The sequence below is a fragment of the Plecotus auritus genome (genome assembly GCF_963455305.1).
Source record: "Plecotus auritus genome assembly, chromosome: 8".
Classification (NCBI taxonomy): domain Eukaryota; kingdom Metazoa; phylum Chordata; class Mammalia; order Chiroptera; family Vespertilionidae; genus Plecotus; species Plecotus auritus.
Window position 1 is genome coordinate 159,565,921 of NC_137782.1, and position 22,080 is coordinate 159,588,000.

Sequence of the window (22,080 nt, forward strand, 5' to 3'; positions counted from 1 at the left end):
ATTGTTGATGGTAGCCATTCTGACAAGTGGGAGAAGATACCTCATTATTGTTTTAATTTGCATCTCTCTGATGATCAGTGACTTTGATTTTTTCATATGCCTCTTAGCCATCTGCTATTAGCATTATTATTCATGCTAGGAATACCATAAAGACTAGAGAATCAGCCCTCACTGGTTTGGTTCAGTGGATAGAGCGTCGGCCTGTGGACTGAAGGGTCCCAGGTTCTATTCCAGTCAAGGGCATATGCCTGGGTTCCTGGCTCAATCCCCAGTGGGGGGCGTTCAGGAGGCAGCCAATCAATGATTCTCTCCATCATAGATGTTTCTATCTCTCTTTCCCTCTCCCTTTCTCTCTGATAAAAAAAAAAAAAAAAGACTAGAGAATCACATCTATGTCTTAGTTGACAAAGCAAAAAAGTAATTTTGAAAACAAAAGTATTACTACTAGAAAACGAAAGTTGAAATGTATAAAAGATAAGGCATTTGGAAATAGCATATATTTAAATCATAATATAGCAACATGAAGCAGCACAGACCCTACAGCAAGTGAAACATAACTGTGAAACAGACACAGTTACTGACGACGCTGGGTGAAGTGCTGTAAGAGATACTCAGAACCTGATGGAAGGTACTATTATCACCACACTCATTTTACAGACGAAGAAATCAAGCACCTGAGCGTTAAGTTTTATGAGGTGGTAGAGACAAGGTTTTGATAAAAACCAAAGCTTCTCCTACTTTAGCATAGTACCTTCCCACACATTTTCCTCAGTTTTGTTAACCATTCACATAAGTAAGATTATTAAGTATAACTAATAGGTTTATATCTTAAAAAGAAGACGTCTAATCCGTCTCTCCTTTGTGAGATCATTTTGAGATGAAAGAGGGTACACGGCCGTCAGCATCCTGGAGACTTTGGTCCAGCCTAGAACCTGAGAACAGGACTGGGAGAGGACAACCCTTTTGTGACTTGGTTTGTGACAACTCATACTCACAGATGACTTTCTACCTTGAACCCAAAGGTAAATAAACTGAGAACTAAAAACTAAAACCTGGGAGCTCCTCTTCAATCACTTGTTTCCTGAACTTCTTGCACTTTTTAGTATTTATCTGTTTTCTATTGGGGTTCCCAACTAGGTACTGATAAAGAGTTCACCTTAAAACTTTGCTCTATCCATCCACCCACTTACTCACCTATTCCCCAATGGCTTCCATAAAAGACCGAGCCAACATGTAATGATAACTCATGCTACTACCCATTTTCTTGGCCTTTCTCATAATTGTTATGTCTCCGGTAAGAGATACTGCTTTGGGACAAATGTCAACTTTTTTTTTAGGCTGGTATGAGAATAGAAAAGAGAAGCAGGTGGTGAAGGAATGGAAGCACTGGTAAACACTCACAACCAAAACTCGCTGATGAAAGTTTTTAAAGACTGTTTTTTTAAATGTTCAAGATACTTATATTTATGGATTATGGATTCTTTTTAAGTGCCCAAAGGCAGCCGAAACTCACAAAGATGCAAAGAATGGAAATTATTCACATTTTATAAAAGAGAACATGGAAAAAAGCAAGGGTCAAATGACTTATGCATGGAACCCAGAATTCTAAGTCCTCACTATGACTTTTCTAGTAAGATTATTAAGCTCAGCTGCTGCCTTCAATACTTGTTTCCATAGACATTACTAAGAAAGCATTTTACTTTGGCATTTTTGTAATATGGCACCATTTATAGCTGTCTTCACTCATAATAACCTTACTAAACAACCATCTTCAGGGCTGGCGGCATACACGAGGAGGGCCGGCCTGGTTACTGGTGGCTAATGGTTGAGACAAAAGTTATGTCATTTTTTTCTGGCATTTTCTGGATTTAGAAGTTAAACCATGCCCACATTTCTAATTCAGCCAAGCCTGAACCTTTCTGACACACATACAAAATCTCAAGAAGTGTAAAGGTTTCCATCACCAAATCTACTCATCTATCACTTTTGGATAATAAAGCAGACAATCTAATGATTCCACAAACTTGTAGTGTATGATTTTTTTTCCTGTTTAGACCAAGTTTTTCCAAAGAATGATCTAATTCATTTTAGGCTGAGAGAGAGTAAACCCTGTGCTAAAAAAGAAAACTATAAATTTTGTTTTGCTTTTTGCTGAAATGCCTCAAGAATAATAAAAAAACAAAAACTGAATTCAACTAAGCTAAGGAAATAGGGAACTTTTCACTTAATGTACTTCAGGAAATTCAAACATTGGAAAAATCACACAAAAACAAGAATGTTAGGCACAAAAGAGAAATTTATGTAAAAACCAGTCTCAGATCCACAGGTGTAAGAGAACGTCTCGAAGGCGAAAGCACCTTTCCCAGAACCGCTCCCAGGAGAGTCAGTACCGATTTCGAAACTGGTTGCTTAGGTCTTGGAGGTCTAGTACTAGGGTGTCCATAGCTGCTATTTCGTCAGCTAAATTCCTGGAAATTTCTCCACTGGCCACATCTGTAAAAAGTTGCTGCAGCATAAAGAACAAAGCAGAACTATCAAAACAACGAAAATCTCTTTAAAATAATATAATGAGACAGAGTACAGAACTAAAACTCCTTTGCATAATAATACAGCAACGTTAGAGCAGCAAGGGCAGTGTCTGTGCTGCTCACCACCCTGGAAAAGTACGAGCTGCAACACTTAAAGGATGAATGGAAGGAGCACACGGGCCTGAACTTGTAAATTCAAATGAGTGCTGCCCTGCATAATGCCTGCGTGAATACGGTAAGTTCAGTGTCACAGGACGGTTTTTGGATGAAGGGATATTATTCATCCAAACAAACCTATTCACTGTGTATACAAACAAAAAATATATTTTATATTCACAATCATATAAATCAGATCCTTTATGCTAATTACTTGAAAATTAATTACAGTTTAGGACTGAGAGGTCACAAAGATGATCAAGATTTGGTAAAAACAAAAGACCCAGCAAAAATAAAATAAGAATGAATGCACCCCCTCCTGTAAAAGGAACTGCCTTGGGCAGCACACTGCAGCCTATGTACGTCAGCACGTCCACAGGTTCTGCAGCTGCGCTTCTAGTGCCTGCTGGGCCAGGAGCTCGTGATTGGCAGGCACCTCACCCCCCCCCCCCCCCGCCCCGGCACTGCCCACAGGATGCATGTGTAACTGAAGGTGTGCGCTTTCGTTGCCAAACCTGAGTCACCTGTCTACCTTAATAATTTTTGTCAAATCCACGTACAACCTACTTACTATTTTTTCTCTCAATCCATTTTCACATAATAAGTCTTTTTTCAAAGGAAACATTTCAGCATTACTGTAAATGAGACAGAGGCTAAATAATCTTCATGAAATTGTAAGTGTGATGTGTAGGCCAGTTATGCTTTTTCTACTATGCACTGAAATAAATATATATTAAAATCCTAAGGTTACTCAAGTGCTACCAGTGGCATATATGCCACACTTTGGGAAAAGTGATAATAAATAGAAGAGCATTATTTTAATTTAATGTAGAGAAAGCATTAAGGGAATTTAATTTACAGAAAGCATTAAGGGCTGGACTGCAAGTATTAATTTCTAAGAGCCCTAACTAAGCCACATTTAGGGTGGTCTAGCCATTGGGCCAATAAAATCCTCATCAGTACAAGTAACTAACTACCTGGGAACTAATATAAAAAAATGTAATGTGGGCCTAACATTAGCCCTAATGTAGAGGAAGATTTAAGAGCACGGGTGACACTACAGCCTTCTCTATAGGACAGCCCCAGTTAACCCACGTCCACCTCACCTTTGCTTTAGATGACAGGCCCTGTAAGTTGAGCCGAGCTGAAGAAAGTACCTGCACGGCCTCTTGGGGACTGGATTTGCTTTCACTGCATTTCACAGCCACTGGAAGGAAAACACAGGGAAACATCCACATCCATAAAAACTGCTGCTGATCATTCACAGGTTAAAAAAAACCCTCACAATTACTTAACTAAGAGTTCAAAGTAACAAATTAGAGAAATATTTCTCCATGGAAAGTTTTTAATTTGGCAAAAGGATAATAATTATGTGCATAATTCTCCCCTTTGTCTTTCTTTGAGAAGGATAACTTATTGGTAAAAAGAGAATTTTGAGGAAAATAGGTACATTTTGGTGAATTGCAAATCACTGGGAAGAGACCCTCTGACACACACACACACACACACACACACACACACACACACACACACACACCAGAGACATGACACTCCCAGTGTGGCTTCCCCAAGGAACTCACTGCTGATACTAAGCCCAAGGAAGTGACAGGAGAGATATTCACAGCTCAGTTCCTACTGTGATTTCACATTCAGGGTTTACACCACCCCCGGGAGAACTGATATCAACAACCGATGTGCCTGCACTCGGGACGGGACCACAGCTCCCCATTTGCTGTAATTATCAGTTGCAGAAGAATTTAGAGGAGGACTTTAGGATGAGTTCTCAGTACTTGTGACTCAGTTCTTAACATTGTGGTTTGAACTGTAATCCCAGGGCATCAAAGACCCATAATCAAATCTATATCTATAAAAGGCTAAGTGACCGACCATAGGTCCATCCGCCTGACTGGCCAGTACATATGACATGCACTGGCAATTTAAAAATAAACGTTGACTCGTGCATATAAAGCTCTCATTGGTGCAAATCGCCCACGTGTGTTAAGATCTGTCATTGTCAACCGTGAATTTGGTTGTTTTTGCTGACATTCAGAAGCTGAAAGAAAGCAGCGGCATCGACAGAATATGTCTGAAGACCAAATATTAGCATCTGACACTGGCCTCCCATTTAAATTAATTCGAAGACAGTTTCCCATGATGCCAGCATTTGCGATGACTATTAATAAATAACAAGGACAAACTCTAGACAGAGTAGGAATATTCCTACCTGAGCCCGTTTTCAGACATGATCAGTTATATGTTGCTTTCTCTCGAGTTCAAAGAGTGTGTGATGTTAAAGTTAAAGTTGTGAATACTTCATCACAAGGGAAATTAGTCAAGCACTCTGAAGGTGTTTTTACTCTTAATGTGGTATACAGGGAGATATTAGAATAAGTTTAATCAATTTATCAGTCATTGTTTTTAATCAATGTTTTTATATCATGTTTTTGTTGTTTTCATATCATGTCTTTGTTGTTATATCATGTTATCATTAATTAATCAATTTATTTATTAATATATATATTATTTTCATATACATTTTACTAATTTTCTTTCATCTCTGACACTTCTATTATAGAGAAAGGGTGAATAGCAATATCAAAATATTTTTCTAATTAATTTCCTTTCAATGTGCACGAATCTGTGCACTGGGCCACTAGTATAAATATAAAAATGCATCACTAAATTATTAATGCAAATAATTAAAAACAGCCTTTATCTAGAATATATTTACCACACAGGTATACAACTTTACATGTAAGGTTACTTCTCCCCTCAAATATCTCCCATTACATTTCTCAAGGCTATTTGGTTATATTTTTTATTTCTTTTAAATATGCAATAGCTCTTTGTATAGGGCTATGAGTTCCAGAAATCTATATATTTTATGAATAAATATTTTCATCTAATATTTTCATCTAAATATTTTCATAAAGGAAGACTATGTATGAGTCAAGAAAGGTTAATAGATATCCTTATTACTATATATCAATGCAAACAGACTGTGACCTGAAGGATAACTACCGTTGTAAAGGTTTTTCGTATCTTTAAAGTTTCTAATACCAGTCACTTATTCAAATGGTACTTAAGCCTCTATCCTATGTCTTCTTGTTGCTCGCAAGTGCCTCTTACATAGTAGTTGGTCTATAAATGTTTGCTGAATTAAATACAACAATTTCAATACAATTTGAAATTATTTGTAATGACACTTGACTCTTGACTACTACTTTCTCTTATCAGTAAAAATATATTCTAATATGCCATGGATGGCAAATGTTACATCAATACCATGTGCAAGTTCTAAGGCTCTCCGAACCAGTTTCTTAAATGATGCAGTATCTTTCTCCCAGCCACTGGACTGTGCGTCACACTTGTAGGCCTTAGAGAGATAATTGAATGCCTGAGGAGAAAAGAACAACAATTCAGAACAACAAACAGAATTCACATTTTAAACTGTTCCCTGGAAGTTGCATGGAACTAACTGCAACTTGAAAACCAGCATCTGTGGGACACAGCACAGTCTCCCTCACTCTCAGCAAAGAGGAGGCACAGATGCTCATCCAACAGCAATCAGCACGAAAAGATGTCACATGACACTGGACCAAGACACTTCCCTTCAAACAGAAATTTACAAATGCCCAATTTGGAAATCTACAAAGTGTATACACACTTCCTTAGCATTTGTAGCCATTAGCTTAAGAGACCAGCTAAGAGAAGGAGGTGTGAACTTGGTGAAACTACGGAATTATTGAGAGATGTGAAAACTCACAAGAAGTGGGGAGTAGGAGGAACATGGGGAGATAAGGACACATATGTAATACCTTAATCAATAAAGAAGATTTTTAAAAAACTAAAAGAGGGGAGACAGAGAGGACATAGGAATTCACATAATTTGACCCATTAACTTGAAATTTATAACTGGAATTTAAAATCAGCATAAGCTTAGTATTAATATTTAATAACTAGAGGCCCAGTGCATGAAATTCGTGCATGGGGGAGAGGGGGTTTCCTCAGCCCAGCCTGCACCCTCTCCAATTCAGGACCCCTTGGGGATGTCCGACTGCCGGTTTCGGCCCGATCCCTGGGATCGGGCTGAAACCAGCAGTCAGACATCCCTCTCACAATCTGGAACCGCTGGCTCCTAACTGCCCCCCTGCAGGCCTGGTCAGCCCCAACTGCCCCCACTGCCGGCATGGCTGCCCCTTAGTGTCCCCTCTGCCAGTCTGGTTGCCCCCAACTGCCCCCTTCTGTGGGCCTGGTTGCCCCTCACTACCCCCCCTGCTGGCCTGGTCACCCCCAACTGCCCCCCCTGTTGGCCTGGTTGCCCCCAACTGCCTCCCCTGCTGGCCTGGTTGCCCCTCACTGCCCCCCCTCTACCAGCCTGGTTACCCCACACAGCCTGCTGGTCAGTCATTTGGTTGTCCCTTGCTAACCCCCCTGCCAGCCTGGTGGCCCCACGCAGCCTGCTGGTCAGTCGTTTGGTCGTCCCTCGCTAACCCCCCTGCCAGCCTTGTCGCACCACCCAGCCTGCTGTTCGGTTGTTACTGTGAGGGCATCATGACCAATTTGCATATTACCCTTTTATTAGTATAAATTAGTATTTGGTTATTAATATTTGTACATCCATATATGTATGTGTGAAAATGTGCATGATATATATTTTTATACTGAAAGAAAAACTCCAAAAAATTACATATTTCTTATTCATTGACATATTTCATTAATTTAACTTAAACAATTTGTTGTCTTTTTAAATTTTTGAGATAAATATTCAATTTGGGTTGTCTCTGATCTAGATAGTCCTCAACTGACACTTCTACCAAAATCCTGGTACTCTGAGTTCACAGGTCAGTCATGCAGCAAACAATAAAAATAGTGACAATTAAAAAAAAAAAAAAACCTCACAAGAGTTTAAGACATTTCTTTCACAACCCGATTCTTGAGGGAGAAGTCACAGATGAGAGAATTCAGAGTACCATTAATTCCATATAGACAAGGGAGCAGGGAATTCAAGGAGACTGGGAAGGACAGAAAGCAGAAAGTGTGAGTATGTGTTCTCCAGGTGACAAGGCACTGGGAGAAGCGGCTGGGTAGACCGAGGGAGGAGAGAGTGGCTAAGAATCCCACAGATGAGCTGTGCTGTAGCTAATTCCAAACTCACGCGGACCACACTTGATTTGTTGTGGATGTTTGAGAAGAACACAATTGTTCCAAAGTTGGAAACTCTGGAGGCCCCTGAAAGGTCTAAGATAGGAGGCCAAAGGCACAACTGGAGTGTAAGTGGGGCCTGTGAGACCACAGGGCAACCTCCACCAAGCGCTTCTTCAATATTCTTATCTAGCTCCTTCTCCTTTTTCCCTTTCACAGTCCTCATCGCAGATTTAAACACCCTTTTGTCCTTGTACCCAATCTACCTTAGTCCTTAGCAATGAGCCTGCAGAAAGGGTACTGAGGACATGATGAGCCAGCTGTTTGCCACAGCTCTGTAGGTAGGGAAACTGCTTAGAGACCCTTTGGCAGAAAACAGAGAACATTTATATAAGAAAAATTCATGGACAGAGAAGAGATGAATGCTTACAAGTCTTAACCTGCCCACAATTCAAGGTGCTTATGTTAAAGACGGAATCAAATTGAAAACTTGAGCATATTAATCTTATCTTACAAATCATTAAACGTTTTCTCCAACCATGAAAAAAGCAGATCCACTAGACATATGTCCAAACAAGAGCCAGGAGTGAAGAAGGACTCACCTTGTCATTGTCTTCAGGATTCTCGCTCTGCCCATCCCCATATACTTGGGCGTACAGCCTCCAGATTTCCCCGTCATTTGTCACTCTCGAAGTTACTCTGCCAAATAACTCCTGCAGCTTTCCTTTGAGGCCGGTTGCGACATCTCCACTGCGATCAGTCATCCCATTAATCACTGCCCTCACTAGGATTTTAAGGACCTTAAAAAAATGCACAGAAGAATCTGGTAAGCTAGAAACAACCAAACAATAATAAAAACAAAGGCAACCATCATCAACAACGACAAACCTCATGAGACCTGCTAGCACAGTGGTTCTCAACCTTCCTAATGCCGCGACCCTTTAATACAGTTCCTCATGTTGTGGTGACCCCCAAGCATAAAATTATTTTCATTGCTACTTCATAACTGTAATTTTGCTACTGTTAATGAATCATAATGTAAATATCTGTGTTTTCCGATGGTCTTAGGCGACACTGCTAGCTGTAGAACCGCTGCTGTAGAGCCTAAGACCATCGGAAAACACAGATATTTACATTATGATTCATTAACAGTAGCAAAATTACAGTTATGAAGTAGCAATGAAAATAATTTTATGGTTGGGGGTCCCCACAACATGAGGAACTGTATTAAAGGGTCGCGGCATTAGAAAGGTTGAGAACCACTGTGCTAGAAGATCATCCTTACACTTTCCTTTTTTAAATATGTTTTTATTGATTTCAGAGAGAAGAAGGGAGAGGGAGAGAGAGAAACATTGATGAGAGAGAAACATCGATCAGCTGCCTTGTGCACGCCCCCTCCTGGAGATCAAGCCCACAATCAGGGCATCTGCCCTGACCGGGAATCGAACCTGCGACCTCCTGGTGCATGGGACAATGCTCAATCAACCAAGCCACACCGGCTGGGCTCATCCTTACAATTTAAAAAAGTAAAGTAAAAGTCAAGCCATCCTGAGTCACTTTGCAGAACTACATGCTGACTACCTCTCTGGTGTCCCTTCTCAGGCCTCCCAGAGGGCTCTTCTTTCCCAGGGCGCTGTGCTCAGTGCTCTTTTCTCCTCATCCTGAGTTCTCTCACACTTGCAGCTTCACATATTTTACCAAGTCTACTCTGACAGTGTCGGCACAGCTCCAGCCCAACTCCTCTCCAGAGCTCCATGATGGTGGGCCTCATACCTTCCAGCATGTCCTGTCAACGTCTCACACTCCCTCTATCCGAGAGTGAAACACAGATCCCATCTCTCGTCCTTAAACAGGTCCTGACTCTTCCCAAGTGCTGAACGATAAACTGCTAATGCATCTGCATTAGGCACGCAGAGTACCCAGAAAGTATCTCTTGTCCTTCTAACTACCCCAGGTCCGCTCACCACTTGTCTACTTCTTGGCTATCTTGCTTTCATTTGTTTACACATTCTATCCCAGATGCTTTGGGTGAGGCCAGATGGGCTGAGCCCCAGAGCAGGTTACATATCTGTCATATCTGTATTAGACAATGTGTCTCAAGGCAGCTTCCTAGAAGCATAGAAAGTGCCTCCTCAATCATTGACTGCTGTAATAGGGAATCCACTAAAGAATCAGCTTGACCTTGCCCATGGGCCAACAGCACTGGCAACCCCAGGAGCTTGATAGATACCCATCCTGGATGGAGATATCGATCCATCTGGGGCTGAGATTTCGCATTTCTAACAAGCCCGGAGGTGATGCTGATGCTGATGCTCAGGGTCTGCAGACCACACTGTGTGTAGCAAGGTTCCAAGAGAGGGTTGCCCACATATTTATTCTTACTTTGTACTTCAGGAAGAGGACCATGTTTCATCAGCTTGTATCACCAGGGTCTAACATAGAGCCTGGCATACAGCACAGCCTCATTAAATACTTGTGCCTGAAAGAAAGGCTGAATGAACATACCTCTTTCAGAAAGTGTGGCTAACAGACATGCAACCAGTGTGTCACCTTGCTCATGCGTTCTGATCCAGGCATGAGATGTGTCTGAGGATATTAGGCTCCTCTGGACCGTGAACACTTAGGAAGGTGAGCCCAGACTTATGGTCCTAATTATACACAGTGATAAAACTCCACAGGAGAACATTCGATTGTGCTTTTTCTTTCTTGTTTGGACAAGGTACATTATCCCTGCCTATAAATTCACATTACAATCTCACATGTGTAGTTAAATCTGAAAGTAACAATACAGAAGAAAGTGTATGAATATGCACCACTCATTTTAAATACTCATTCTGTAAACATTTCGAGAATGAACATGGTTTGAAAGTGATGGCCTATTAAAATAATAATTAACATGTACAAAAGAAGCACACTAAATTAGTAAAATAATTGATTTTTTCTGGGTTCTCACAGTTGGTCCAACATCCTTTCCCCTCACTGTAGGCTACATGAGGGGACAATGGAAAGATGGGGTGGGGGGGGCGGGCAAGGACTGCATTCTCCCTAAAAAGGAGCATGGCGGTTGTGGTGAGTAGAATAGTGTCCCCCAAATTCCTGTCTATACAGAACCCCAGACTGTGACTTTATATGGAAATAGGGTCTTTGCAAATATAATTAGATAGATTGAAGCCATATTAGATTAGGTGGGCCCTGAAGCCAATGACTAGTGTTCTTACAAGGAGTAGAGAGGACACACAGAGACACAGAGAAGGAGGTGAAGAAGTGGGTGAAGAGGGAGGCAGAGACGGAGTGATGCCACCATAAGCCAGGGAATGCCAGGAACCACCAGACGCTGGGAGAAGCATTCAGAGGGAGCAGTGACGCAGCCAACATATTGATTTTGGATTCTAGCCTTCAGAACTGAATGGAGAGAATAAATGTCTATTGTATGAAGACACCACGTTTATGAGAATTTGTTACAGCAGCCCCAGGAAACTAAGGAGAAAGACCAAGACAAAATTGAAAACACTGAAACAAACTCTCACCAGGGCACTTACCCGGCTTCTATTGATCATCTTCCAGTTTCAGTGCAGGAAGCACTACATGAATGGTTTTCACATCACAGCCTGCCCCTATGGAGACTGTGACCTCCAGCATCCAACTCACTGGTCAGTCATTCTTTCCTTACGTGCAGAGATTTTAAATATCAAATCTCTCCTTAATGAATTATGGCATTGTGTCATGATTAAAAATGTTTCCTCCACCCCTAAGCTTAAAAAAATATTTACCATACTTTCTTTTAGTGCTTTTATGATTTTACTTTTTCATTAATGATGATAATGACGATGATGACAGCATAGCAACACTTAAATAACACTTGTGCCAGGCACTATACAAGCCCTTTGTATACATTATGTCATATAATCCTCACAACAGCCCTGTGAGGCAGGTACTATTGTCATCCCCATTTTATGAAACTAAAGAACAAAGTGGTTGAGGTAACTCGCCCCAGGTCGTAAAGCTCATGATTGGCAGAGGTAGGCAATAAGCCCAGGCTGTCTAAGCCCAGAATCCACGCTCTTACCTACAACATAATCTTGCTTCTCGAGGCATTTCAATTTAAATATTTAATCCATTTGCGTTTATTTTGGTTTAAGGAGTGATACAGAGCTTCCATTTCTGGTCCCAAATACTTGGCCAACTATTCCAATACATATTGAATACTCCAATTTTAACCCACAGATTTAAATACCTTCCTTATTATACACTAAATTCTCACACTTACTTGAGTCTGTTCCTGAATCCTTTATTCTATCCCATTTAACATTTCATTCCTGTAGCAGATGTTAACTCTTTATATAACAAGGATATTCTTAGGTTTTTATCTTCCTCTTTATTACAAATATTTTAGTACATATTTTTTAATGAAGTCATAAAAATTCCTTTAAGCTTTCTTCTTTTGTTTCAAGGTTTAGAAAATTTGGTAAGTATCACTTCTATTCCTAACTTTTCTATGAGATGAAAAATATCATATATTTAGTCCATTTGAAATTCATTTGGTATATCATAAAATACTCTAAGTTTATTTTTTGAGTCCGGATTCTTAGAGGGATTTCATTGTTATCAGTATAAACAGCCCTGTACTCTGTCGCATGACTGATTCCACATAATGACTTCTGCATCCCTAACCTGCATCTCTAAATTCATTTCAGTGACAGAGAACTTTTGTTTCATTCTCTGTCCTAAGCCTATTTCTCACCTCCACAGCCCACGCTTGGAGGATGAAGCAAGCAGACAATAATGGCAGGGAACCACCACCAGCCCCTGAAGAGAGCTGACATTTTCTCACATGGAAAAGCGATTCTCATATCAATGCTGAAGAGTCTCCACTAAAAGAAGTGCAACTAAATCCTTCGCCAACACAAACCTTGAAGTCCTTGGCCAGTCTCACCAAAATCTTGGCCGAAAGCACGAAGTGTTGGCCTTTGAATCCTGGAGGTCTTCAAAGCAAGAAGGAATCAGTTGCCTTAGGTACAGTTACAAAAGCATCTAGAAGGGCTCGAGGCCAGGCACAGAGCCACTTCCCGCCTCCCCGACTTGGCTAACACCCTGCTCCACTTGGAGCTCTCCAAAGAACTGCCTGTTTCCTGGTCTGATAACCCTGACCCCTGCTCCCCCACACCTTGGTTACCAGAGTACAACAGGCAGTTAAACACTCTCTTTTTCACTTCTTCAGGAAAAAAAAAAATCGTAGCACGTGGAAAAGACACACACAAGCTTTAGGGTAAACAGACCAGACGCCAGACTTTGAGGCTCGGCTTTCCTACCTGTTAGCTGTGAGACATCGGCCTGATTGTTCACCCTGCTGAGCCTCAGACACGGCGCCAGTTAAATGGAGATCATCCTAGTCTACAGAGAGTATTTGTGGAAACATGTTCCCCTGTCCCCTTTTCTTTCAGGTAATGCTCAGCCACCACTTGTTTCAGGACTTCAGTTTGGTTGGCAACCTGCCCCACCCACATCTACACTACCTCCCTCCTTCCCCAAAGAAAAAGCCACACAAAGAACATCTATATAAAAGAAGACATAATATATGTATTTACATGACACTCAAGATTCTATTTTTATGACATTCAAGAAAGAGCAAAGTTGAACTGTGGTGACAGAAATCAGAAACTGTGGTGGCTGAGGGGAGGGCGGGGGCTCAGCTGACTGGAGGGGGCACGCGAGAACTTCTGTGCGGACAACGTTCCTATCTGTTTTGGGAAGTGGTTGCATAAGAATATGCCCTGGTCAAAACTCAGCAAACGTACACTTAAGGTCTGTACATTTTATTACATATAAATCTGACACCAATTTGAAAAAAAGACTTTGTTAGATATAGTTCACATGCACATTAATATTATGGGGAAATGTGCTTTTTAACATAAATCTTCCCACAGACTTCAAGTCAACACAAGGAGAAAACAATATGCCTAAGTGTGGTGCCGGCCATGTGACTGGCCAAGTTGTAGAACGCCTCTGGGTCACCAGTCATCTACTGCAAAATGAGGAATATTCAGTATCCTCCTCAAATACTGTATGTTCTAGAAGGTTACCCATGTAAGTTCTAGGACATAGTAAGCACTCAATATGTGTTAATCCCCTTCCCTTCCATTTATAAAAAGCAAATGCAATATGTCAATTCTTTTCCCCAAGTGCCAAGTTATCAAAGGAGGAAGTAGAGGATGGAAAGGAGGATAAAGGGGGGGGGGGGCAGGGAGAGGAAAAAAGGGGGAAAAAGAACAAATCGCCATTACAATTACTCTGAGGAAAGGAAGCATAAATAAATACAAGGACTACAAGGATATTCATGGCATTATTTACAATAGCAGAAAACTGAAAAACTGAATAGGAATTATGCAGTTACTTGAAATTAGTTTTATGATAGATTAATAAAAATATGTATAATCTAGATATGAATATAGATATCAACTATTATAGAAAAGCATTTCTGAGTTATGCTAATTTATACATCAGTCAAAATTAAGACAGAGAAAAAAGTCATTACAAATAGCAGGGGGGAAAAGAATAACTCGTAGCTAATTTACCCTACATCTGTATTAAAATGAGTGTGAATTTACACACACACAAAAGTAAAACAACAATAATCACATCTATAAAGAAGTAGAAAAAGAATAGATAAAAATAATCTTAAAGCAAATTAAAATAGAATGGGGTCAGGTAGTGTCAAACGTAAGAGTATCAGAGGTTTTTTTTGAAAGACACCTGTTGCTGAACTTAGAGTCAAATTAGGTTAAATTTTTTTAGCCAAGATAAAAATATTCCAGACAATCTACCAATCGTCACTGACTAGTTGTCATAAAGTATGATGACAGAAATATGCAATGAAGCTAAATATGACTGAGCCCATCACTAGCCATCAAGACTTTCCCTCAATGATGACTTACCCACTATGAAGTGATCCTGCCCACACCTGCAGAGGAGTAAACACTGCCACCAGCATCCTATGATACTTCTAAAGAGAGCTAGTAACAGGGCCTCATGTAAACTGAAAATTTTCCTGTTTATAATCAAGGAAACAATTTATATCCTTTAATCAAGTATTAATACCAAACACGAACCAAAATAACAAAATATTAATATCCTACCTGAACATCTTTGTATTTGTCTCTTAAGTCCAAGAGCCGGTGATAAGCTTTAATAGCTTCTGAAAATTCCCCAACATCAATGCTAGTGAGAATGTAGTTTTCCCAGATCTGCCAGTGTTCATAGTTGCACTTGAGGGCTTCTTGCAAAGTTCTAAAAGCTTTCACTCTATTGAAGGTCCAAGTTGAAAGAGAACAATATGAATAACCACAGCTAAATAAACCATAGCTACTAGGTAAGTCTATTAAGTGTGGATGTGGATTTTCTGTCAGTCCTTAATTATTCATGTAATAAATAGAATTAGAGGCCCAAACCACCTCAAATTTCCCTACAAATTTTTAAAAATTTTAAAAGCAGCATGAAATTACAAAACAAAAACAGGCAGAAATAAAACAAGCATTTGGAAAGAAGTGTGCCCATGTCATCAGTAATTTCCTGGCCTCAGAATTTTTGCAATGAAATTCTTTTTTGGTAAATATGGCTTCTTTAGAAGGAACTTCAATTCATGATTCACTTATCAAAGCCACATGGTAGGAATATTGCATGATGAAAGTTGTATAGGAAGATGGAAAGATTTCCCAAGGGACCGGAAGGGACATAATGTCGAGGGGAATCAGATGAAACAGAAAAGAACTTTAATGAAGAACCTTGTGATGGCAAAAGGATAGACAAGATAGTTTAAAGAGTCACTGTAAGGCATGATTAGGATTCTTTTGAAAGGAACAGTAATAATTTACCCCTGAGTAAAAAATTACTCTTGTCTGCAGTAGCAGCAAAGAAAGGAAAGAGTAAAAAGCTAAGAAAGAAGGAATGATTTACCTCTGAACTTAAAATCCCACTTTTACATCAAAACCTATTCATGGAGCTGCATGCAGACAAGAAAGCATCAAAAGGAAGTTCAGAAACAATGTTTAAGAAATCTTTATGCAAAACTATCAGGGTTACTGGAAAAACCCACTGAGATCATTCTACAACTATGGCAGGGATTTCCCTCGACCCTTGCTTTCAATCAAAAGGGTCTCAAGTGAGTTTTAACACAATCAGTTGCAATCAAGAACATAATATTATTTTCTGAAGAAAATAGTAGAACAAACAGTCCTTTATTTTTGTAGACTGTCATCCAAGAGCAGCGGAAGCATTTCATGATCTCAGTGCAATGTGGAATTGATGATATCTTTAGAAATATCTTGTGAACCCACAAAGAAAAATTAAATTAAGTTTGAAAATGAGGCCAAATGAAAATAGAAATACATCCACCCTTTAATTCGGTCATTATAGCTCAGGGAACAGAAATCCTGGTCTCTGTCCTTTCCTAGGCTCTTTGTGGCCAGTCAACAAGCCCATCTGGTTGTCCCCTTTATAAACTGGCATCTGCCCCTTCTTTTTCCAGCCTAGTTATCTCCTGCCTGGATTGTTACAACAGCTGTCTCCTAACTGGTTTCCCAGCCCGCAGTTTCCTCTCTAGTCAGTCTCACACACTGCCACCAGATAAATCTCCCCAAAAAGCTTTCTTCATGAAATTACCCCACTGAAATTTTAGCATCCAATTTCCAACAGAATAGTCTTAACTTAACTTGTTAGTCAGATAATCAGAGCATACTGCAACCTGACCCCAAATGACCTTTTCAACCTTATTCTCGCTGTAGATTTCACTGGGGTCCATAGCTGATTCTCTCTCTTCCTCTCTCTTCAGGTGCTGTTTTCCCTCCTGTCACTCTGCATTGGATCCAATTCCCCCTAGCTGAATGGCTTTCCTCTGTGTCCTATACTCATTCTTCAAAGTTTAGCTTGGTTCCGATACTCTCTCAGAAGCGTTTCTGAACTCGGGTCGTACACTTACTCTCTTCTGAGATGTCTGGCACAGAATAAGTGTTCTACAAATACCACCCACTACATTATAGTCCTCTCTGTATTTCTCACTTAATATTACCTCATACTACCTACATTGTTAATCAATTTTTAATAATATGGCACAGTATTTTATTTTTTTACACCTGCACTCCCTAAAGACATTGGTTCGTATTTCTATTTCTCAATCATGTCTAGTACACAGCAAGTAATCAATAAGAATCTATCAACTGAATTGACCAACTAAAGGCATGCTTGCTTTTCTCATGTAAGGAAGTTTAGGATGTAAAACTTCAGTAGCAAGTAAAGATTTCAAATAATATTTCTTATTTTATTACACATTAAATGTTTTCAAGAAATAAACTACATTTCGAAGTCAACTGCTGTAAGGCACAATGCTTCAGTATTCAGTTGAAGAAAATCTCATTCATTTATTTTGGAAGCCAAGTTCTTCATATTTGTCTGATGTACTTACTTTTGTTTTAATCGAATATAGGAAGTTGATAAATTGTTCCAAGCTTCAGCATTCTGAAATGACAGAGAACCTAGTTATAGACTATTCTCATTTAGGTAAAATAATTGCTACAACCAAAAATATAACCTATTTTCCTAGTGCAAGATGTGCTCTTTACAATCACAATTTTCACTAAGGTATGTTTAAAGGTGTATCAGAAAAATGAAGTAAATTAAATGTAACTTGTATAATTTAGCATGAAAAAGACACAAACATAGACAACAAATTGATATAACTATTAAAGTACTAATTTAGAAATTAGTTATGATTTTATTTAGATTTACCAAATAGCTGGACAATTACAACATAATTTAAACAATATATAGATTTGCTGCAAACCCAAGATATTCAGAATATTGTTTTTCCTATCTTAGAAGGCTCAGCTATTTTACCATCATCCTTTATCAGATAGAAGAATAAGAGTGTGTTCTCCAGTATTATTCCTAAGCATCTCACCAAACACATTTCTCTACCTATTCCTCTATTCAATGGCAAAAATAAAACTTTTATATAAATGTTGGTTCTAACAAGAATTATATGAATTTTCCTCTTTGTTCTACATTTTATAAAACACAGAGTATATAATTCTCAATTTCCATACATATGATTTAAAAATTACAAGGCACTGTGGACTTCTGCTTGCAGACAGAGCACAGTTAGTACCAGAGTGGACTTATCACCATAAAGAGCTAGAAACTGGACAAACTTTAGAAAGCTGTTTTTAAGAAGTTGGACAACTGCCTGGATCACAGGACTGTGATCCCTGAGACAGGGTAAACAACGAGGTATCTCAACAATCAACCTAGGCTTCTAACCAGAGGCACTTCAAGAGAGGCAGAAACCACACAACGCACAGCAAGTCGAGAAGAAGAGATCAACGTTCAGGGCTGAAAATTTGGCTGGAATTTGCAGGGCCAAATACCAGGAAAGAGAGATCTGCACAGAAAATAAGCTCCAGAAATCTCAACGAGCATCTCATTGAGTCCTTGGCTGAATACTAAGCTGTACATGTACAGGGCAAAACTTCTTGAGGCCAGGCAGAGAACAACTCCAGAAAGCTGTGAGCTGGATGGAATTCTGGACGTCACACAGTGCTAGCAGTCATTCAAGGTCTAACTAAAAAGGTTATATCTTAAGAGAAGGGTGATTGATTGCAACCATAGAATAAAGACAACTCCAGACCCATCCTAGCAAAGAGTAAAGTCGAGCTGATCCACAAAAGGAAATTAACCAAATGCCAAAATAAAATTCTATCTTCCAATGGAAAACTCAGAAACTCAACAACATAGCATCCACAATAAAAAATTGGTAGACATACATGCAAATAAGCAGGAATATTTATCCATAGCCAAAGGAAAAATCAGTTAATAGAAACAGACACAGAAATGAAGGAGATGTTGGAATAAGCACACAAGGACTTCAAAGCAGTTGTTATAAACATGATCAAAGATATGAAGAATCATGAACATAATAAGGGAACATAATTACAAATCTCAGCAGAAACATGAAAACTGTAAAAATCAAATGAAAATTCTTGAACTAAAAAAATACATTATCTGAAATGATGTTTAATTTTTTAAGTTGATATATAACACTGTATTCGTGTTAGGTGTATAGCATAAAGGTTTAATATATGTAAATATTGTGCAATGATTACCACAATTTTAGTTAACATCCATCATGACACATAGTGTGGTAAGTTTAATGAATAACTCTTAACAACAGATTGGACATAAATATAAGAGCTAAAACAATAAAACTCTTAGAAGGAAAGAATTTTTGGCCTTTTTTTTTCTTCACAGTGATGAGAACACAGTATGATATCTACGTATCTACCCTGTTTGTAAAAATGTAAGTGCACAATACAGCATGATTACTGTGACCCACTGTTATACAGCGGATCTCTAGCACTTATCTTGCATAACTGAAAGTATACACCGATAGCAATTACTGTTTTGAACTCCAGTACAGTTTGAATAACTTAGAGAATACCCACTTAGAGCTGTAATAAGGAAAGAAGACCAAACAAACTTACATCGGGTTCTAGAGTCACACAACGCTGAAACGCCTTTGCCGACCCTCCGTAGTCTTCCAAGGCCAAATAGGCACAGCCGAGAGAAAACCACACCCCGAGCTGCAAGACCAACAGTCAGTCATTCAAACACACAGACATTTATAGTATGTAATGTGAACATTTAAGATACTAACAACAAACACTACTGGAAAAAACACAGAGCTACATAATAAATATTTGCCTTACATTTTATAAGGAACGTAAATGTATGGAAATTTAGCAAGTGGTGATGAATTTTCCAATATAATTTTCAAAGCTAGTGACACTGAAAGCAGATACAATATCATTGCACATCTTTCGCTAAGCAAGACCACTCTTTGTGTTAATCAAACTCCATGAATGCAAGCCCTGAAATTATGTTTGGGATTAATCTAATATTTTTACTGAGCATCAACTATATAAAAAGTATACAAAGGATCAGCAGATTCACAGCTGATGAATGAATGTACTACAAACTTAAGGAGAAAAGTTTTTGCTTTCATCTTTAAGTAAGACCATAAGCAGTCACACTGCCTACTCTTACCAAGACTCAAACTGTCCTAGCATGTATCTGCTTAGGCATGCCTGAAAATAATTTTAAAAAGTAGGCTCAGAATTTCAGAATGGAAAGCCTGACTTAAGTCAATAAGATTTGCAAACACAGAGATTTAGAAAACAGGTAAATTAGGAAGTAGCTATTGAAATTACAAAAGAAATCTTTACTTCACAGGGTTTCCTTAAAATTCAATGGCCTCTATCAAAGGAAAGATTAAATTGATAAGAATTCAATGAAAGTAGTCAGAAATGCAGCTATTACAGTTGGTTTGCTTTCCTTTCAGATACAGTCAGCACAGCCAGCAGAATGTAGTCCCCTTTCTTGCTGACTTCCAGACCAAGGCCGTGAGCCAGCAGGTGGATTTGGTTGAACACCTCAGGGTGGGAAAAGAAATGAGGTGCTCAGTTATATATCTGTCCATAGCCTTCCACAGAGGCAAAGTAGGAGGCTACCCCCATCTTTCCTCCCAGGGAATTCCCACAAAACTTGTTCCAAATGGCTAGTTGAGGCCTGAAAGTTCTTTAAGCAGATAAAGATTTTTAGCCAGTAATTAGAGGTAAGGCTTAGAAAGCAAACATCCTTGGGCAGTTTATAACACTTTGCCTTGAATTCCCAAAAGGCTATAAATAACTGCTATCAGGAATTGTATAGAGAACAGATTTTGTCAGAGGGATAGGTGACAGTTGAGAAAGGGGTGGGTGTGTGTTTGGTAGGAGGAGGGAGGAGCAGAAGTAACAGGTTGAAACAAAGTTAGTAATTCACTTTTTTGAATCAAGGGATTTCCAGCAACCTAAAAATTAACTCATTACACTTTGCTTTTGTCTGGTTATTTTGGAATCAAATTTATAGGATATAGTCTATAAAGAAAGCTCCAAAGCACCAAACCACATTCACTGAATATGATACAATGTGAGAGAGCCTAAAATCTGATGCTAACTTATAAAACAATAAACCAAACAAGATCTTTAACTTCTAACCAAGTTGAAAGAGTCAAAATCTGTGTATTTATTTCATCAGTTATAAGGTATACTTTCCTTTCAACATTTAACATCTCTGAAATAGATGAATCTTTTTTCTTAACCTTTTAAAAAATTATTTATTGACTTGAGAGAGAGGGGGAGGAAATACCAATTTGTTGTTCCACTTATTTATGCGTTCATTGGTTGATTCCCATATGTGCGTGGCATCTTAATAAGCAATAGCTTGTTAGAGTTTTATTGGCAGCATTAAAGTGGCACCTAAAATAAATGTGCCTCTTACAATTGATGGCATCTTATAGCCAATGAATTATGGTAGCAAGTTTATTTTGAATGAGGGATACCTCATTCTGGGACTAAATCAGAATCAATGAGAACTACCCTCAAAGTTCTCAAAATGGATATAACCTTCTTGCTTTCTGTATCAGCAAAGAACAAACTTCCCACAAAACAATTTCACATGTGTTGTTATAAAAAACAGGAAATGCAAATTCAATCTACACTAATAAAAGAGAAACACGCAAATTAACCATCACTCTGCTACACCCACAAGCCACGCCCACCAGCCAATCAGGAGCAAGTATGCAAATTAACCCAACCAAGATGGCAGCCAGCCACGGAGCTGGAGCAAGCAGGAGGCTTGGGTTGCCCCGGCAATGGAGGAAGCCAAGCTTCCTGCCTGCCCTGGCCGGCCCTGGCATCCACTCAAGGCTACAAAGCTTCAATTATAGAAGATAAATAAATCCTAGGTACTTGATTCTAGCCGGCCCTGGCCTCCACTTAAGGAGGCGCTGAAAAAAAAAAAAAAAGAAAAAGAAAAAAGGAGGGGCTGGGACCTTGGGTCGCCGGGGGGTGATCAGGCCAGGATGGGACGGCAGGGCCATTGGGGGTAAGCAGATCAGCACGGGGGCCAGTTGGGGGTGAGCAGGCCGTCAGTGGGGTCAGTTGGAGGTGATCAGGACAGCAGGGAGGGGGGACAGTTTGGAGTGAGCAGGCCAGCAGGGGGGAAGCTGGGGGTGAGCAGGCCAGTGGGGAGGGAAGGTGGGAGCGAGGCCAGCAGGGGGGCATTTGGGGGCAAGCAGGCTGGCAGGCAGAGTGGTTAGGGGCAATCAGGCAGGCAGGCAGGCAGGTGAGCGGCTGGAGCCAGCAGTCCTGGATTGTGAGAGGGATGT

The 22,080-nt window shown here is 39.6% G+C and overlaps 1 protein-coding gene across 1 annotated transcript in view; it reads right to left on the minus strand.

Annotated features, from left to right (window-relative positions):
- Positions 1-2,279: 2,279 nt before the first annotated feature.
- The window catches only part of TTC27 (tetratricopeptide repeat domain 27), a 108,319-nt gene continuing 88,518 nt past the window's right edge, over positions 2,280-22,080 (minus strand). The window contains exons 14-20 of the mRNA XM_080684831.1: positions 19,358-19,456; positions 17,284-17,336; positions 14,963-15,128; positions 8,432-8,629; positions 5,970-6,081; positions 3,791-3,891; positions 2,280-2,506 (exon numbers count right to left, since the gene is read on the minus strand). Of these exons, the coding sequence (XP_080540957.1) occupies positions 2,384-2,506; positions 3,791-3,891; positions 5,970-6,081; positions 8,432-8,629; positions 14,963-15,128; positions 17,284-17,336; positions 19,358-19,456 (852 nt within the window). The 3' untranslated portion in view covers positions 2,280-2,383. The remainder of the gene's footprint in view (positions 2,507-3,790; positions 3,892-5,969; positions 6,082-8,431; positions 8,630-14,962; positions 15,129-17,283; positions 17,337-19,357; positions 19,457-22,080) is intronic.